Source organism: Chelonia mydas, chromosome 14 (genome assembly GCF_015237465.2).
Source record: "Chelonia mydas isolate rCheMyd1 chromosome 14, rCheMyd1.pri.v2, whole genome shotgun sequence".
Taxonomy (NCBI): Eukaryota; Metazoa; Chordata; order Testudines; family Cheloniidae; genus Chelonia; species Chelonia mydas.
The window spans coordinates 30,476,640-30,495,952 of record NC_051254.2 but is presented as its reverse complement, the minus strand read 5'-3'; the positions used below and the strand labels follow the sequence as shown (position 1 = coordinate 30,495,952).

The 19,313-nt window shown below is 49.1% G+C and overlaps 1 protein-coding gene across 1 annotated transcript; it reads left to right on the top strand.

The window, feature by feature from the left end:
- Positions 1-348: 348 nt before the first annotated feature.
- LOC102940552 (lysine-specific demethylase 3B-like) lies at positions 349-6,133 on the top strand. The gene is made up of 3 exons (XM_043528504.1): positions 349-406; positions 724-1,546; positions 6,073-6,133. The coding sequence occupies exons 1-3, from the start codon at positions 349-351 to the stop codon at positions 6,131-6,133; spliced, it is 942 nt and encodes a 313-aa protein (XP_043384439.1).
- The last annotated feature ends 13,180 nt before the right edge of the window (positions 6,134-19,313 follow it).

Here is a 19,313-nt window from a genome sequence, read left to right as displayed (position 1 = left end):
TTCACAGCGTGGTGGAAGAAAGAGGTTTGGGAAAAAAAAGTGCACTGGGGTTTTGGATTTTTTTTTTTTTTTTTGGTTTTGGTTTGTTTGCTTTGTACCACAATGGAGGAGGTGGTCAGAGCGCTGGTACAAGCCACAGCAGCCCAGCGGGAGGCCACCCAGGTTCAGGCAATGGCACAACAGGAGTCTATGTGGCTACAGCAGGAAACCAATCAATTATTGATGAGCCAGGCGACCCAAGATCGTGCCCTCTTGAGAGAGGTGGTGGACCAGCTGAAGATCCTCACCACCCAGGCCCTGGGGTCCGATGGGACACGAACCCTGAGGGCCACTGGTTGTCTGCCAAAGATGACGTCAGGCGATGACATAGAGGCATCTCTCCTCTCATTCGAAAGGACTGCTCAGCGTGAGGCATGGCCCCAGAAGCAGTGGGCCAGCATTCTCACCCCTTTTTTATGTGAGAGGCCCAGAAGGCCTACTTTGACTTGCCTGCCATGGATGCCACTGACTATACCCGTCTGAAGGCAGAGATCCTAGCATGATCGGGGCGGGCGGTGTTCGGACTCAGAGGCCCAGCGCGGGGCGGCCACTTGCTTGGTGTGTCGGGGCGGTGGCGACCGTTGGGGCAGCTCCGGAGGCTCCTACCCGGCGGGGATGGCGGATACAGCGGCTTCCCCAGTGGGGAAGCAGCTCCTGCTGCTCCTGGCGTCCAGTCCGGGTGAGGTGAAGTGGTGGGGCTGGAGCCAGGGCCTGCCCTGCCCTCTCGGGCTTGGTGGAGCGGCACCATGTGGGCCATGAGCGGAGCAGTGCCCCAGGACCTGGCGATCTTTGTGGAGTTTGATGGCTGCAACTGGAATCAACATGCCTGGGTGAAAGTTCATGCTGAAGAGGTCATAGTGTTGCTGCTGGAAGGGTCACTGGTATGGGCTTCTCGAAGTGATCCAGTTCTACTTCAGGGAACTCAGGTCTCACTTGCACAGTGGCCTGCACTGACCTTCACTCCTTTAGTAGATAAGCTGGGTTTAGGCTCTGTGCTTCCTGTGGAATTTCTTCTGGACCGAGACCTGAGATTTCTGTCCGATGCCAGTGGATTATGTCTGTTTCAGATGGGAACAGAGAGCCAGAACCAAGTTCTGCAGGAGCAATTTGCACTGAGAGACTCGGTCAATGCATTAATTAGTGACCAGAAACTTCAGAAAATATTTAGCAGAGGTCCCTACAGTGTCCAAGACCAAAGGGTTAAGGTGTACCAACCAGAGGATGAAAGTAGCTGGCTCTGTGGTGTTGTGACCTGTCAAGACCCCATCACTCGTCTTATGGAAGTGTCTGTGACTGAGACTGGTGAGATAAAGTCAGTGGATCCCCAACTGGTTCACGTAGTGGTGGACAACTCTGCTCCACCAAAAGAGGGAGGGGGTCTAAAGGCAGCTAAATCTTCAAAAGGGAAAAAGAAGAGAGAGAGTATGGAAGGAAAGGATGGCCGAAGGAGGAAAAATGCTTCAGACTCTGGGTGCGATCCTGCAACAAAGAAGCTAAAGAAAAGACAGCATTCTCTACCCCGGATGGGCTATTCCAGTACACCGTCCTCCCTTTTGGGCTACATGGGGCCCCAGCCACATTCCAGCGCCTCATGGATAAGCTGCTGCACTCCCATACTAGTTATGCAGCTTCATACCTAGATGATGTCATCATCTATACGCCAGACTGGGGAACGCACTTGGAGAAAGTTGAAGCAGTACTGCGCACCTTAAGGCGGGCAGGCCTCACTGCTAATCCTGCTCAATGCGCCATAGGACTAGCAGAGGCTAGGTACCTGGGATATATTGTGGGAAGGGGCATAGTGAAGCCCCAAATGAATAAGCTAGAAGCAATTCAAAACTGGCCCCGGCCGACCCGAAAGAAGCAGGTCTGCGCGTTCCTAGGTGTGGTAGGCTACTACCGACGGTTCATTCCCCACTTTGCCACTAGGGCAAGTCCCCTAACGGACCTGGTGAAGGCCCGAGGTCCAGACATGGTAAAGTGGACCGACGCAGCAGAGGGGGCATTTACAGACCTTCGGACAGCCCTCTGTAATGACCCCGTACGCATAGCCCCAGACTTTAACAGGGAATTTATTTTACAAACAGACGCTTCCGAGGTGGGGTTGGGAGCAGTTCTGTTGCAAATGGTGGGAGAAGAGGAACACCCGATCCTCTACCTAAGCAGAAAGCTTCTCCCAAGAGAACAGAAATACACAGCAGTTGAGAGAGAATGCCTTGCTGTCAAATGGGCTATGGAGACACTGCGTTATTACCTCTTAGGCCAGCGATTTACTCTTGTGACGGACCATGAAACCCTCCAGTGGATGCAGCGGAATAAGGAAAAGAATGGAAGGGTCACCAGGTGGTTCTTATCCCTCCAACCATTCCAGTTCCGCTTACGGCACAGGGCTGGATGCCACCATGGCAACGCTGATGGTCTGTCATGAGCATACTGCCTGGTGTCCCAAGTTGCCCAACTCTATGGTGTTGAGCAGGGGGGGGGATATGTGACGGGGCAAGGCCAGATGGCTATAGAAAAGTAGTGGGAGATATATATTAGCTCCAGGCTAAACAAATCCCTGGTACCAGGTTAAGTGAAATGGAAGCTGCTCCAGGTCAATTAAGACACCTGGGGCCAATTAAGAACTTTCCAGAAGGCAGGGAGAAGGCTAGGTTGATTGGGACACCTGAAGCCAATCAGGGGCTGGCTGAAACTAGTTAAAAGCCTCCCAGTTAGTCAGGTGGGTGTGCATGTCAGGAGCTGTGGGAGGAAGTTGCACTATTGGAGAGGCTGAGTAGTACACACCTTATCAGGCACAAGGAAGGAGGCCCTGAGGTAAGGGTGAAGTGGAGCTTGAGGAAGTGAGGGCTGCTGTGGGGGAAGTAGCCCAGGGAATTGTACACGTCATGTTTCTAAAAGCTGATACTATTAGGGTCCCTGGGCTGGAGCCCGGAGTAGAGGGTGGGCCTGGGCTCCCCCCCCGCCACCTTTGCCCCCTGATTAATCACTGAGACTGGGAGACAACAGAGACTGTGCAAGGAAGGATAACTTCTCCTCACCTCCTCCTTCACCATAAGCCCTTGCTGGCTTATGACGAAAATGGCTCAGTAGACTGTGACCCTTGTCTCTAGAGAAAGAAGGGTTACGTGGAGGGTCACAGTGAACCTCTGAGGCTAGCGAAATCCACCAGGAAACGCGGGACCCACGGAGGGAAGGACAGAGCTTTGTCACAATGGCTTTGCAAAAATGGGCTTCCCTAACCGCAAAGGGGCGATAGACGGCATGCATATTCCAATTCTGGCACCAGGCCACTTAGCCACCAAGTACATTAATTGGAAGGGGTATTTCTCAGTGGTTCTCCACGCGCTTGTGGATCACCGTGGGTGTTTCAAGGACATTAACACAGGCTGGTCCAGAAAGGTGCATGACACACTCATCTGTCAGAACACAGGCCTGTTCAAGAAGCTGCAAGCAGGGACTTTCTGCCTCGACCAGAAGATCACCATAGGGGAAGTCAAAATGCCCATTGTGATCATGGGAGACCCTGCCTACCCCTCAATGCCATGGCTTATGAAGCCATACAGGGGGCAACTTGACACCAGCAAGGAGCAGTTCAACAACAGGCTGAGCAAGTGCAGAATGACTGTTGAGTGTGCACTTGGCCATTTAAAAGCCCGCTGGCGATGCCTATATGGGAAGCTGGACATGACCAATGACAGTATTCCTATGCTTATAGCCGCGTGCCGTATGCTCCATAATATTTGTGAAGGGAAGCATGAAAGCTTCACTCAGGGCTGGACCGCAGAGGCTCAGTGCCTGGAGGCTGAGTTTGAACAGCCAGAGACCAGGGCTATTAGAGGAGCACAGCACGGGACCATAAGGATCAGGGATGCCTTGAGGCAGCAATTTGAAGCTGAAAGTCACTATTTACTGCTAAGTTTGGGATTGCAGTGCTTGTAGTGCTAGGAGGTGACTGGTGCCCATGATGCAATAAGGAGGTTTAACATAATTGCATGTTGCTTTGCAGTGCTCTTTTTGCTTTCACTTAATAGACTAAAGATTGCTTTCAAACCAACACAATTCTTTTATTAAAAGACAACAACTGGAGGAGATAGTCAAAAGACAAAAATAAATCAGCAGGGGAAAGGCAGGTCTCTGCAGTAGGAGGGATCCTGGGACGGCTACAGATTTGTGTATATCCAGGGATCATACCCAACCTTCTTCTTTGGAGTACAATGCAGTGGGTGCTGTACTTCAGCAAGGCCAAACTGCAGAGGGATGGGTGTTGAGTGCAGTGGGTAGTGGGAGTCCACACTGCTGGACGGTGAGGAGGGAGGAGTGGAATGCTGCGGGTAGAGAATGGTGCCAGGAGGTTGATAACAGTGTGTTGGCAGTGTGTGTGTAGGGGGGTGAGGCGCATGGGAAAGAGTTTTGTGACAGTGGTTGCAGGGGAGGGGGGGCACGGAGCTGCTCATTTTGAAGAGCTAGTATCACCTGGAGCGTGTACATAACGTTTAAGAGCTGCTCTGTGGCTTCTTTCTGGTGTGCCACATTCTCCTTTCAGTTCCTTTTGTCGCTGTCCCACCACTCCTTCAGTTCCTGTTTCTCAGTGGCAGAGTGCATCATAGCCACACGGAGAAAATCCTCCTTAGTTCTTCGTGGCCGCTTTCTTATTCTGTGCAGCCATTCTGCCACTGAAAAGGAAGGCTGGCCTCCCAAGGTCATCCCTATGAAGTTTAAATGCAACATTTTACAGAAGTATTGTTTGCAACACAGAGAACACTGATTCAGTGCTTTAAAACACAGCCAATATTCACACACCTCTAACTAACTGGCTGACTGCAGGCAAGCACACATGTCAAGCCCACTCTGAACTCTAGGGTACAGAGGTGGGGACCTGCATGAAAAACCTCCTAAGCTTATTTTTACCAGCTTAGGTTAAAACTTCCCCAAGGTACAAACTATTTTACCTTTTGCCCCTGGACTTTATTGCTGCCACCACCAAGCGCCTAACAAATATATAACAGGGAAAAAACCCACTTAGAAACGTCTTTCCCCCCCAAATCCTCCCAAACCCTACACCCCCTTTCCTGGGGAAGGCTTGATAAAAATCCTCACCAATTTGCATAGGTGAACACAGACCCAAACCCTTGGATCTTAAGAACAATGAAAAAGCAATCAGGTTCTTAAAGAAGAATTTTAATTGAAGAAAAAATAAAAGAATCACCTCTGTAAAATCAGGATGGTAAATACCTTACAGGATAATCAGGATTCAAAACATAGAGAATCTCTCTAGGCAAAACCTTAAGTTACAAAAAGACACAAAAACAGGAATATACATTCCATTCAGCACAACTTATTTTATCAGCCATTTAAACAAAACAGAATCTCACGCATATCTAAATAGATTGCTTATTAGCCCTTCACAGGAGTTCTGACCTGCATTCTTGCTCTGGTCCCGGCAAAGAAAAAAACACACAGACAGAGAGAACCCTTTGTTTTCCCCCCCCTTCCAGCTTTGAAAGTATCTTGTCTCCTCATTGGTCATTTTGGTCAGGTGCCAGCGAGGTTATCTTTAGCTTCTTAACCCTTTACAGGTGAAAGGCTTTTTTCCTCTGGCCAGGGGGGAAATCTCAGCTAGGGTGAAACGCTGGCTGGGATTTCTTCCTGGAGCTCTAGGAAAAAACAGAGTTAATAAGACACATGCACCTCTAAATATACTACCAAGTATATAAAGACTAACAATATTTTCCACATCTCAAGGATGATTTTAACCAGTTGATTCTGGGAAACTTTCATGGGAGAGTGCATCAGCCACTTTGTTAGAAGCTCCTGAGATGTGTTGGATGTCGAAATCAAAATCTTAGAGAGCTAAACTCCACCGAATACGTTTTTTGTTATTTTCCGTGGTGGTATGAAGCCACTTTAGCTCAGCATGGTCGGTTTGCAGGTGGAAATGCCGTCCCCAAACATATGGGCGTAGCTTTTCCAGAGCGTAGACAATGGCGTAACATTCTTTTTCACTGACTGACCAGTTGCTTTCCCTCTCAGACAGCTTTTTGATGAGAAACACTACATGGTGGAATTCTTAATCCGGTCCTTCCTGCATTAAAACTGCTCCCACACCATGCTCGGACGCATCTGTGGTTACTAGGAACGGTTTGTCAAAGTCTGGGGTCCTTAGCACAGGGTCAGACATGAGTGTTGCTTTAAGCTAGTTAAAGGCCTTCTGACACTCTTTGGTCCACTGAATGGCATTTGGCTGTTTCTTTTTGGTTAGGTCTGTCAGTGGGGTAGCGATTTGACAGTATTGCGGTACAAATCGCCTGTAATATCCGGCCAAGCCTAAGAAAGATTGGACCTGTTTCTTTGACTTTGGGACAGGCCACTTTTGGATAGCATCCACTTTGACCTGTAGGGGGTTGATAGTTTCGTTCCTTGACCCACCTGGTATCCAAGGTAAGTCACTCTGTTTAGGTCTATTTGACACTTCTTAGCCTTAACAGTTAGTCCTGCCTCCCTTATGCGCTCAAAGACTTTTTGTAGATGTTCCAGGTGTTCTGCCCAGGAATCCGAAAATATGGCCACATCATCAAGGTAGGCCACTGCATATTCTCCTAATCCTCTAGGAGACCATCGACAAGTCTTTGGAAGGTGGCAGATGCATTCCGCAGCCCGAAAGGGAGTACATTAAATTCATACAGCCCGACATGTGTGGTGAAGGCTGACCTTTCCTTGGCAGATTCATCTAGCAGTACCTGCCAGTACCCCTTGGTTAAGTCCAAGGTAGAGATGAACTGGGCCCGTCCCAGTTTCTCTAATAATTCATCTGTGCGTGGCATTGGATAGTTATCTGGGCGAGTTACAGCATTTAGCTTACGGTAGTCCACACAAAAACGTATTTCCCCATCTGGTTTGGGAACTAGAACCACTGGAGATGCCCATGCACTTCCAGAGGGGTGGATTATCCCCATCTGTAGCATATCCTGGATCTCCCGTTCTATAGCAGTTTTAGCTTGAGGAGACACCCGGTAAGGTTGGACTTTAATTGGGTGAGCATTACCTGTGTCAATGGAGTGGTATGTCCGTTCAGTCAGTCCTGGGGTGGCTGAGAACGTTGGCGCATAGCTAGTGCACAGCTCCTTGATCTGCTGTCGCTGCCTACACCCAAGAGTCAGGGAGAGAGACTTGTTGGGATAACTCACATGACTGGAGTACTGTCATGGATGGTTATAAACTGTTCAGGAAGGACAGGCAGGACAGAAAAGGTGGGGGAGTAGCACTGTATGTAAGGGAGCAGTATGACTGCTCAGAGCTCCGGTATGAAACTGCAGAAAAACCTGAGTGTCTCTGGATTAAGTTTAGAAGTGTGAGCAGCAAGAGTGATGTAGTGGTGGGAGTCTGCTATAGACCACCGGACCAGGGGGATGAGGTGGATGAGGCTTTCTTCCGGCAACTCGCAGAAGCTACTAGATTGCACGCCCTGGTTCTCATGGGCGACTTTAATCTTCCTGATATCTGCTGGGAGAGCACTATAGCGGTGCATAGACAATCCAGGAAGTTTTTGGAAAATGTAGGGGACAATTTCCTGGTGCAAGTGCTAGAGGAGCCAACTAGGGGGGGAGCTTTTCTTGACCTGCTGCTCACAAACCGGGAAGAATTAGTGGGGGAAGCAAAAGTGGATGGGAATCTGGGAGGCAGTGACCATGAGTTGGTTGAGTTCAGGATCCTGACACAGGGAAGAAAGGTAAGCAGCAGAATACGGACCCTGCACTTCAGGAAAGCAGACTTCGACTCCCTCAGGGAACTGATGGGTAGGATCCCCTGGGGGAATAACATGAAGGGGAAAGGAGTCCAGGAGAGCTGGCTGTATTTCAAGGAATCCCTATTGAGGTTACAGAGACAAACCATCCCGATGTGTCAAAAGAATAGTAAATATGGCAAGCAACCAGCTTGGCTTAACGGTGAAATCCTTGCAGATCTTAAAAATAAAAAAGACGCTTACAAGAAGTGGAAGATTGGACAAATGACCAGGGAAGAGTATAAAAATATTGCTCGGGCATGTAGGAATGAAATCAGGAGGGCCAAATCACACCTGGAGCTGCAGCTAGCAAGAGATGTTAAGAGTAACAAGAAGGGTTTCTTCAGGTATGTTGGCAACAAGAAGAAAGCCAAGGAAAGTGTGGGCCCCTTACTGAATGAGGGAGGCAACCTAGTGACAGAGGATGTGGAAAAAGCTAACGTACTCAATGCTTTTTTTGCCTCTGTCTTCACGAACAAGACTCCCAGACTGCTGTGCTGGGCATCACAGCATGGGGAGTAGGTGGCCAGCCGTCTGTGGAGAAAGAGGTGGTTAGGGACTATTTAGAAAAGCTGGACGTGCACAAGTCCATGGGGCCGGACGCTTGGCATCTGAGAGTGCTAAAGGAATCGGCGGCTGTGATTGCAGAGCCATTGGCCATTATCTTTGAAAACTCGTGGCGAACGGGGGAAGTCCCGGATGACTGGAAAAAGGCTAATGTAGTGCCAATCTTTAAAAAAGGGAAGAAGGAGGATCCTGGGAACTACAGGCCAGTCAGCCTCACCTCAGTCCCCGGAAAAATCATGGAGCAGGTCCTCAAGGAATCAATCCTGAAGCACTTACACGAGAGGAAAGTGATCAGGAACAGTCAGCATGGATTCACCAAGGGAAGGTCATGCCTGACTAATCTAATCACCTTCTATGATGAGATTACTGGTTCTGTGGATGAAGGGAAAGCATGTATTGTTTCTTGACTTTAGCAAAGCTTTTGACACGGTCTCCCATAGTATTCTTGTCAGCAAGTTAAAGAAGTATGGGCTGGATGAATGCACTATAAGGTGGGTAGAAAGTTAGCTAGATTATCGGGCTCAATGGGTAGTGATCAATGGCTCCATGTCTAGTTGGCAGCCGGTATCAAGTGGAGTGCCCCAAGGGTCGGTTCTGGGGCCGGTTTTGTTCAATATCTTCATAAATGATCTGGAGGATGGTGTGGATTGCACTCTCAGCAAATTTGCGGATGATACTAAACTAGGAGGAGTGGTAGATACACTGGAGGGCAGGGATAGGATACAGAGGGACCTAGACAAATTGGAGGATTGGGCCAAAAGAAATCTGATGAGGTTCAACAAGGATAAGTGCAGGGTCCTGCACTTAGGACGGAAGAATCCAATGCACCGCTACAGACTAGGGACTGAATGGCTAGGCAGCAGTTCTGCAGAAAAGGACCTAGGGGTGACAGTGAACGAGAAGCTGGATATGAGTCAACAGTGTGCCCTTGTTGCCAAGAAGGCCAATGGCATTTTGGGATGTATAAGTAGGGGCATAGCCAGCAGATTGAGAGACGTGATCGTTCCCCTCTATTCGACATTGGTGAGGCCTCATCTGGAGTACTGTGTCCAGTTTTGGGCCCCACACTACAAGAAGGATGTGGATAAATTGGAGAGAGTCCAGCGAAGGGCAACAAAAATGATTAGGGGTCTGGAACACATGACTTATGAGGAGAGGCTGAGGGAACTGGGATTGTTTAGTCTGCAGAAGAGAAGAATGAGGGGGGATTTGATAGCTGCTTTCAACTACCTGAGAGGTGGTTCCAAAGAGGATGGTTCTAGACTATTCTCAGTGGTAGAAGAGGACAGGACAAGGAGTAATGGTCTCAAGTTGCAGTGGGGGAGATTTAGGTTGGATATTAGGAAAAACTTTTTCACTAGGAGGGTGGTGAAACACTGGAATGCGTTACCTAGGGAGGTGGTAGAATCTCCTTCCTTAGATGTTTTTAAAGTCAGGCTTGACAAAGCCCTGGCTGGGATGATTTAATTGGGGATTGGTCCTGCTTTGAGCAGGGGGTTGGACTAGATGACCTCCTGAGGTCCCTTCCAACCCTGATATTCTGTGATTCTATGATTCTATGAGAGGTTCACCTCTTCCACACAATCATCACTTTTCCCTTCAGTAGTAAACACCTTCAGGCCACTCAGCGTCGTCTCCTCCCTGGGCTGTATACTGACAAATCTTTAATTCTCCGGAATAAAAGGGCTTTAGAGAATTATTATGGTACACCTTAGGCTTTCGCTTTGCCCTGGGGAATGCTATGAGATAATTAACAGCTCCCAGGTGCTCCTGGACCGTGAATGGCCCTTTCCACGACACTTCCATTTTATGGGCCTGGAGCGCCTTTAAGACCATAACCTGGTACCCTACTTTGAAGGAACACTCTCTGGCATGTTTATAATACCAGGCTTTTTGCTCTTTTTGAGCATCCTGTAGGTTTTCTTTAGCAAGGGCTAAAGATGTTCGGAGGGTGTTTTGTAGGTTGGTTACAAAGTCCAGAATGTTAGTTCCTGGAGAAGGTGTAAACCCCTCCCATTGCTGCTTCACCAACTGTAATGGCCCCTTAACCTCCCAGCCATATACAAGTTCAAATGGTGAAAACCCTAAACTGGGATGTGGTACAGCTCTGTAGGCAAAGAGCAACTGCTGCAACACTAGGTCCCAATCATTGGAGTGCTCATTTACGAATTTATGTATCATGGCCCCCAAAGTCCCATTAAATATCTCCACCAGGCCACTTGTTTGATGATGGTAAGGGGTGGCAACCAAGTGATTCACCCCATGAGCTTCCCAAAGGCTTTCCATAGTTCCTGCCAGGAAATTAGTTCCTGCATCTGTGAGGATGTCAGAGGGCCAACCTACCCTGGCAAAAATGTCTGCTAGTGCTTGGCACACACTTTTAGCCCTGGGGTTGTTTAGAGCTACTGCTTCCGGCCATCGGGTGGCAAAATCCATGAAAGTCAGTATGTACTGCTTTCCTCTGGGTGTCTTTTTCGGAAAAGGACCCAGAATATCCACAGCTACTCACTGGAATGGAACTTCAATGATGGGGAGTGGCTGGAGAGGGGCTTTGACCTAGTCTTGGGGTTTTCCCACTCTTTGGCATACCTCACAAGACCAGACATAGGTAGAAACATCCTTGCCCATTCCCTCCCAGTGGAATGACCTCCCCAAATGGTCTTTGGTCCTGTTCACCCAAGCATGGCCACTAGGATGATCGTGGGCTAAGTTCAAGAGCTTGGCCCGGTATTTAGTTGGAACTACCAACTGTCTCCGAGGATGCCAGTCTTCCTGGTGTCCATCAGAAAGAGTTTCCTTGTATAAAAGTCCTCTTTCTACAACAAACCTGGATTGATTAGAAGAGCTGAGAGGCGGTGGGTTGCTCCGGGCCACCGTTCAAGCTCTCTGGAGGCTTTCATCTGCTTTCTGTTCGGTCTGGAACTGTTCTTTTGATGCTCGAGACATCAGTTCCTCATTGGATTGTGGACCTAGGCTTGGTCCCTCTGGAAGCGATGTAGGGGATGGGGCTGTTTCCGTTGACTGTGAACTGCTCTCTGCTGGTGCACTATGTTGGGGTTCAGGCTCCAGCTGAGCCTCTTGTGTAGGGTTATCGGCTGCTGCCGGTTCAGGTTTGGTGGGGCCCTCTGGTGTTGGGGTTGCAATTCAGGGTTGGCAATGGGTCTGGTGCTGGTTGTTCCACTGGTTCCGGTTCTGGGACTGGCTCTGTCTGGGTCTCTGGGACTGGATCCACTACTGCTGTTGCAGACATTGGCATGGGGTCTGGTTCCATCACTTCTGACCAGGTCCTGGTAGAAGTTTCCGGAACAGAGCTAGGCGTGACGGCTTGATTAGTCTGGCTGCGGGTTACCATTCCCACCCTCTTGGTTAGCTTCACATGATTGGCCAAGTCTTCCTCCAACAGCATGGGGATGGGACAATCATCATAGACTGCAAAAGTCCACATTCCTGACCAGTCCTTGTACTGGACAGGCAACCTGGCTGTAGGCAAATTGAAAGAGTTGGATTTGAAGGGTTGAATTATCACTTGGATCTCTGGGTTGATTAAATTGGAGTCCACTAAGGAAGCATGGATAGCTGACACTTGCGATCCGGTGTCCCTCCACGCGGTGACCTTCCCGCCCACATTCACAGTTTCCCTCTGCTCCAAGGGTATCTGGGAGGTATCTGGGCCTGAGGACCTCTGGTGTGATTCCAGTACAATGAACTGTAATCTACTGGGGTTCTTGGGGTAGTTGGCCTTCACTTGCCCTGGCTCATTACATTTAAAACATCGTCCAGCTGATGGATCACTGGGGTGAGGTGGGTTGCTGGATAACGGTGTGGCAGGACGATAAGGTGTCTAGAGTATTCCTTGGTGTATGGTTGGGGCCTTGAGCTGCCCCTGGTAGTAGGGTGTGGTCTGAGGGTGTCCTTTCTGGTATCCGCTCCAACTGCGACCAGGGTTGTTTCTCTCTCCTCCCTCCATCCATTTTGTTCCGGTTTGCCCCGCCTCTCTGGCAGTCTGGGACTGCTCGTATCGATCAGCATAAGAAGCAAGACTTCCTGCTGAGTCCATTTCCTTATCCCATAAACACTGTTTTATTTCCTCCTTGGACATATTCAGGAATTGCTCCTGAGGTATCAAATCACACATTCCATCAAAGCTAGTGACACCCCTTCTCTGGACCCATTTATCTAACAGAACCTTCATCTGGTTTAGATAAGCCACATTACTTCATCCAGGCCCTCTCTTAAGGGTTCGAAATTTTACTCTGTACGTTTCAGGTGTAATTTGAAATTGCTTTAAAACCAAATCCTTGAACTTATTCTCATCAGAAGCCTCATCAATAGGCATCTTATTGAATATGTCCAGAGCTCTTCCAGTCAATTTTGCGACCAATGTGGTCATCTTGTGAGCTTTAGGAATTTTATGGAGAGTGCACAATCTCTCAAAGGTGAGAAAATATTCAGCAATATCACTGGATTCATTATACTTTGGACATAGTCGCTCCCATTTGTGGATTGTTGGGGAAGGATTGTTAGGGTTATCCAGTAGATTTCACTCAGCCCTTACCTTCTCCATCTCCAGTGCATGCTTCCTCTCTTTTTCCTTCTCCTCCAGTTCTTTTTCCCTTGCCTCCATAGCTCTCCTGTGGGCAGCCTCTAGGGCTTTCTCTGCCTCTTTCGCTGCCTCCAGTTTGGTTAACTCCAATTTGTGTTGTGCCTTGGATTCTGTCATGTTAGCCTCTCTGTTTTTAACTAATTTTACACCCGAGAGTTAGAAATAAAACAAACAAACAAAAAACTTGGCTTGTCAAAAAAAAAAAATATATATATATATATAGGTTGTGCTGTAACCGGATACCTGTGTTCTCTGATAGTGATTGTCAGCCTACAGAAAAATCCCCCCCAAAAAACCCCTAACACCTTTCTCTCCAGGCAAATAGACAGAAAACCCCTCTAGTTGCTCTTAGGTGAAAAAAAAAATCAACTCCAGGTCTGTGAAGACTTGTGAATTTGCCTGCAGGAGGTTAACTACCTTGCCTTTAGGTAGAGAAAACTCCAGCTCACAAAAGAATGCCCTTTTGTCTCTGCTTTTTTGTCCTCTTTTCTCTCTTCTTAACGCTTTACAGGTGAAAGGGTTTTTTCCTCTGGCTAGGAGGGATTTAAAGGTGGTTAGCCTTCCCTTTATATTTATTACAACACATGAGCCACAAGACCCCCAAAATGGTGAGTAGCCACAGGGCCAAGATGAATCACTCTTCCTGGACCCTGCTTAACACTGGGCACATGATTCTTGGGGAGAGCCAGCACTGGGCGGGGGGGGCTTCATAATCATTTCTGTCCCCACACTTTCCACAGGATGTGATCATTATGGAAGATATCTTGCTGCTGAGGGTGAGCAGGGAATAAAGGGAGGGTCTTCTCGAAGCCTGCAGCTTCTGCCCTGGCCCCTGTGTGGCTCGCCTGTGTGCAGCAATGGTCCCCCCACAACATCACGGCAAAGCGGCATGGGAAAGTTACCGTTAATGGGGCAAGAAACAAAGCAGCTCTGCTGAGGAGCCTGCAGCAGCAGATTGCCCTGTATCTCCACGAGAGTTTCCTGGAGATCTCTGGGGGAGATTCCCATGAAGTGAGGGAGTCAATCAACAGCCTGTTCCACAGCTCAGAATAGGCATGTGGTGGGAGACAAGCCTGCTTTCTGTAACGCTCCTGCCCCCAACAAATCGCTTCAGAAATTCCGCAAATCAGATCCACTTACCAGGGGCCTTCTCTCCTGTTTCCGCTTTGCCAAGATCCGACTGCTGTGACTGGCTAGGCTCCTCCAGGGTAGAAAAGAGCTCCTGACTGCATGCATCTCTGGCCTCTGAGCCATCCTCTGCCTCTGGGTCCCCCTCCCCCTCTTCATCCAAGATTTCCTTCTCCTGGCTCGGTCCACTGTCCACTGGCACATGAGCCAATGAAGTATCCATAGGGGCCTTCGCAGTGGAGGTGGGGTCACCACCAAGTATCATGTCCAGCTCTTTGTAGAACCAGCAGCTCATGGGCACAGCACCGGAGCAGTGGTTTACCTTCCGCGCCTTGTGGTAGGCGTTCCGCAGCTCCTTCACTTTTACCCTACACTGCAATGTGTCCTGGTCATGGCCCCTTTCTATCATGCAACTTGAAATCTTTCCATAGGTATCATAATTCCTATGGCTGGAGCGCAGCTGGAACTGGACAGCCTCCTCTCTCCAAATGCCAATGAGGTCCAGCAGCTCGGCATTGCTCCAAGCAGGGGATCGCATGGTGCATGGAGCCGGCATGGCCACCTGGAAAGATGCACTGAGACCACTGCATGCATCACCAAGCAAACAGGAAGGGGACTTTCAAATTTGCAAAGGAATATACAGGGTGGGGATGACAGTTGGCCACCTGAGGGCAGGGCAGTAGAGTTCAAACCGATGATCAGAGAGGTGAGAACAGGCATTTTGGGACACCTCCGGGAAGCCAATCACAGCACTGTAATTGCCATGATGTCTACACTGGCACCACAGTGCTGTAGCCACAGCCCAGAAAGCTCTACGCCTCTTGTCAGGGTGTTTTTTTTAGAGCGCTACAACTGCGCAGTTTCTGCGCACTGAGTGGCTTGGCAGTGTGTGAACCTCGGGAGTTACAGCACAGAAAGCTGCTTTACTGTGCAGAAACTTACCAGTGTAGATGGGGCCTTAGTTTTTGCTTCAGAGCATGTTCCTTGCTGCTTTACTCTAGGCTGCTGGATGCCTGTCTCCTGCCTAAGTCCCAGAACGATGCACAAACTATGGACAATGGGCGGGCAAATGCTAATCTTGCTTGTGTGGCCCAGTCCTGTAGCCATGCTCAGAGCCTTCCTATTTGATCAGGTCACAATGAAAATCTGGTCAGAGGAGGAGGACATGGTGTCACCCCACCCTTTGTAACTTCTAGTGTAGGGGTCAGTGCACTCACATCAGAAGTGGGAGACCTTGGCTCAATTACCCCATCAGAGAAGGAGAAAGGCCTTGAAAAGGGATCTCCCACATCCTAGGGGCTAACCAGTGGCCTAAAAGTTCAAAGACATAGACGCCAACTCCGTGGGTGCTCCAGGGCTGGAGCACCCACAGGGAAAAATTGGTGTTTGCAGGCAGCCAAACTCCCCTCCCCCCCCACCTTACCTCTGCCTCTGCCTCCTCCCCTAAGCGTGCCGCGTCCCCGCTCCTTTGCCTACCTCCCAGCACTTGTCACCTCCAAACAGCTATTTGGTGGTGTAGCAAGCTCCGGGAGGGAGGGGGAGTAGTGGGAATGTGATGCACTCAGGGGAGATAGAATAGGGGTAGGGAGGGGGCGGAGTTGGGGCAGGGACTTTGGGGAAGGGGTTGGAATGGGGGAGGGAGAGGGAAGGGGCAGGGCAGGGGTGGAGTCAGGGGCGGGGATTTGGGGAAGGAGTTGGAATGGGGGCAGGGAGGGGGCAGAGTTGGGGCAGGGACTTTGGGGAAGTTGGGGGCAGGGATTTGGGGAAGGAGTTGGAATGGGGGTGGGGCAGGGATGGAGTCGGGGTGGGGATTTGGGGAAGGAGTTGGAATGGGGGCAGGGAGGGGGCAGAGTTGGGGCAGGGACTTTGGGGAAGTTGGGGGCAGGGATTTGGGGAAGGAATTGGAATGGGGGTGGGGCAGGGGTGGGAGGGAGTGGGGCAAGGATGGAGTTGGGGCTGAGCTGGGAGCGGGGGGGGTCGAGCACCCTCCGATGTGAGCAGAAGTCAGTGCCTATGTTCTAAGATGGGCACCATTCTCCTTTGACCATTTTGTGTGGAATTAGGCTCCGGAGGTGCCTGAGCCACCTGACTCCAGGAGATGGGTTCCTATTCGTAGATTGCAGGGCAGAACTCGCATCTACTTGTAGTTGGGAATTCTGTACCAAACTCTGAGCCATGTGTTGCTTAGGACACATTCTCTGTTGGCATCTCCCATTGGCTAGCTTAGGCATCTCCCTGCCTAGCATGCCAGCTTTTGTGGATCACACTCTAAGGTGCGTATCCCTTCCCATTCATTGTACAAGGTGTCTAAGTGCCTAACTCAGGCTTTGTGGATCACAGAGTCAATCCTGTGACTTTCTAGATACTTAAAAGTTAAGCTTTGTGACAATCGGAGTCACAGCATCTAAATGCCTTGATGAATGTAGCCACTAGGCCTTTTCCTCACTGCTGAAAAAGGTATTTTTTTTAACCTTGGAGTAACTAAGGTGCAGGAGCTATTCTGAGGTAAGAGCCCAGTGAGGACAAGGCACTTCAGTTTTAACAGTGAGGAAAAGCCCGGAGAAAATGTTTCAAAAGTAAGACCAGAGGGCAATGGGCTTTGATGTGTGTGCCAAAGTACAGAAACTTTGTGCTGAAAATGTGTTTAATATGTGTCACAGTGACAATAGGGCAAAGTCTGAATAAGGAACAATGGGAGATTTTCCATCTAATAGCTTGTGTTTAAAAGGTATTCATAAGTATTTCTAGTGCTGTTTACACTGCTTCACATTTCTGTCAGTGTCCTGTGTCCATTAAATGTTTATGTACTACAGAAACTATGTGGCCTGTGTAATGCTGGCGGACCAGGTGTCAGCTCATGCCAAGACCCCTAGGCCTCACTGAACACTGACAAATGCATTGTTGGAAACCAGTCTGGCTCACCTGTTAGTGTTGTTAAAATAGGCATTAGATTTATAGAGATGTGTTCAGTATTTGGACTTTCTGAAATGGTTGTCAGTTGCTGCCTGCATTAATCTCACTTATAACACCTGCATCCTATCTTATAGGGTAACATTTAAGTATCTGCTTGGTAACTATAAAAGTGTTTGTTGTGAAACCGGGAAAACCCCACAGTCAGGAGAGAAGCATTGCCAAGTGTGAAATACTAGTGTATCACAGGAGGTGTCATCTCCTGTTCAACACAAGAAGGTCTTCAGACATCAGACAAGCTATTGTGGAACATTGTGGACAAAAGACTTAGTTGATGGCATAAGCAATCAGTTTGAACTCTGGGTGAAGGGAATAACAATGCCTGGCCGAAAGGAACTTTATCTCTATGCTGCTTGGAGGTGGAGGGAGGGAAGATGTTTTAGGCACAAAGTGAGAGAGCTGCAGTTGCTCAGCTTGGGCTAGTCCTAAAGGACACACAGAGCTTGCTTATCATCTTAGCATTACCTTTTGAAAGTTATGATTGTAACTCATTCGTGTGTGTACATTTGCCTGCTTTAATCTTTTAAATAACTCTCATTTCCTTCTCTTAGCCAATAAATCGTTGGTTAATTTATTATAGGATTGGTTACAAGCCTTGTCTTTGGTTTGAGATCTGATGTGCAATTGACCTGGGGTAAGTGACTGGTCCTTTGGGATTGGGAGAAACCAGAATATTGTTGTGATTTGGACCATCTATCAAAAAGGTAGGCTTGTGTGGGTGGCAAGACTTATATATCTTCCTACTGTATTTTCCACTGCATGCATCTGATGAAGTGGACTTTAGCCCATGAAAGCTTATGCTCAAATAAATTTGTTAGTCTCTAAGGTGCCACAAGTATTCCTCGTTCTTTTTGCTGATACATATTAACACGGCTACCACTCTGAAACCAGTCCCGTAGGAGATTGTCTATAACTCCATGGTAAAACTGTTACAGTGCTTGAGGAGTTCACACTTGATACTTGGTTGGTGAAATCTAATTGTAGAACACACAACCAGTTTGTGGTTTGTGTCCTCATTTGTGACAGTCAGTCCTCAGGTCAGTACTCATGTTCCTGAGCTACTCCTGACAGCCTAATCTACAATGGAAAGAGACTAATAAAGAAATAACACCTTCATTTAGGAGGTTACATACCATACCCATGCAGTTTAACTCTGGAGAATGCTTTTCCAAATAATAAAAGTACCTTTCTTTTGTGTCCAAATGTAAAATAGAGATTACACAATGGTAGCAATTTGTGACAGAGATGAATTCTTGTGTGTCATAATTTGCCACATCTGGACCAAAGGATCGGGAAAGAGGGTGGCAAGCAGCAAATTGTGACAAGTGCACCCCCATTCATCACAATTTGTTACCCCTGGACCAGAGGATGGGGAAAGGTGAGGGCAGCAAATTGTGATGAGACTGCCCCGATCCATCATAATTTGCTACCCTTGCCTGAAGATGAGGAAAGGCAGAGGTAGGAAAACAGTGACAGGTGTACCCCTATCCATCACAATTTTTTATCCCTGCACCACGAATGGAGAAAGATGAAAGAACCGAACTATGATAGGCATAACCCAATTCATCACAACTAGCTACATCTGATCAGAGGATAAAGAAAGGTCTGGACCACAAGCAGGGGTAAGGGATTCTTCCTTAAGTGGTGAGACCAGGAGGCCCTGCTCCTTCTGTGGCCCCTCACCTGCCCCTCCGAGACCCTTCCCCCTCATGAAGCTGGAAGCTGGAGTCGGGCCAGGCAGCCTGGGCCCTTCCACCTGCCAGGTGGGGGGCCCAAGAGCAGCCCACAGCCCATGTCCCCACCCCCCATCCAGGGCAGGTGCAGGGTCTGCAGCTCCCCACAACTGCCCATGCAGCTCTTACCCCAACAAGGCAATGGTAAGAGCCACCTGGGCAGCTGTTGGGAGCCATGGACCCTTCATCTGCCCTGGGCAGGAGGCCCAGGGGGCAGGGACATTGGCCAGGGGCTGCTCTTGGCCCCCCCCCACCCCTGGAAGGTGGATGGTCTGTGGCTCCCCAAAGCTGCCTAGGCTCCCTGGGCCTCTCTTACCCAGGCAGGGCTCCAGCTTCTGGCCTGGACACAGGGCAGGGCCTCAGGGAAAAGACATGTGGCAGGAGAAAGAGATGGGTCCGTGAAGGAAAGTGGACAGACAGCCAGTTCAAGATAGAGGTAGCAAATTGTGACAGGCATATCCCGTATCCATGAAAAATTTTCTGGATGAGG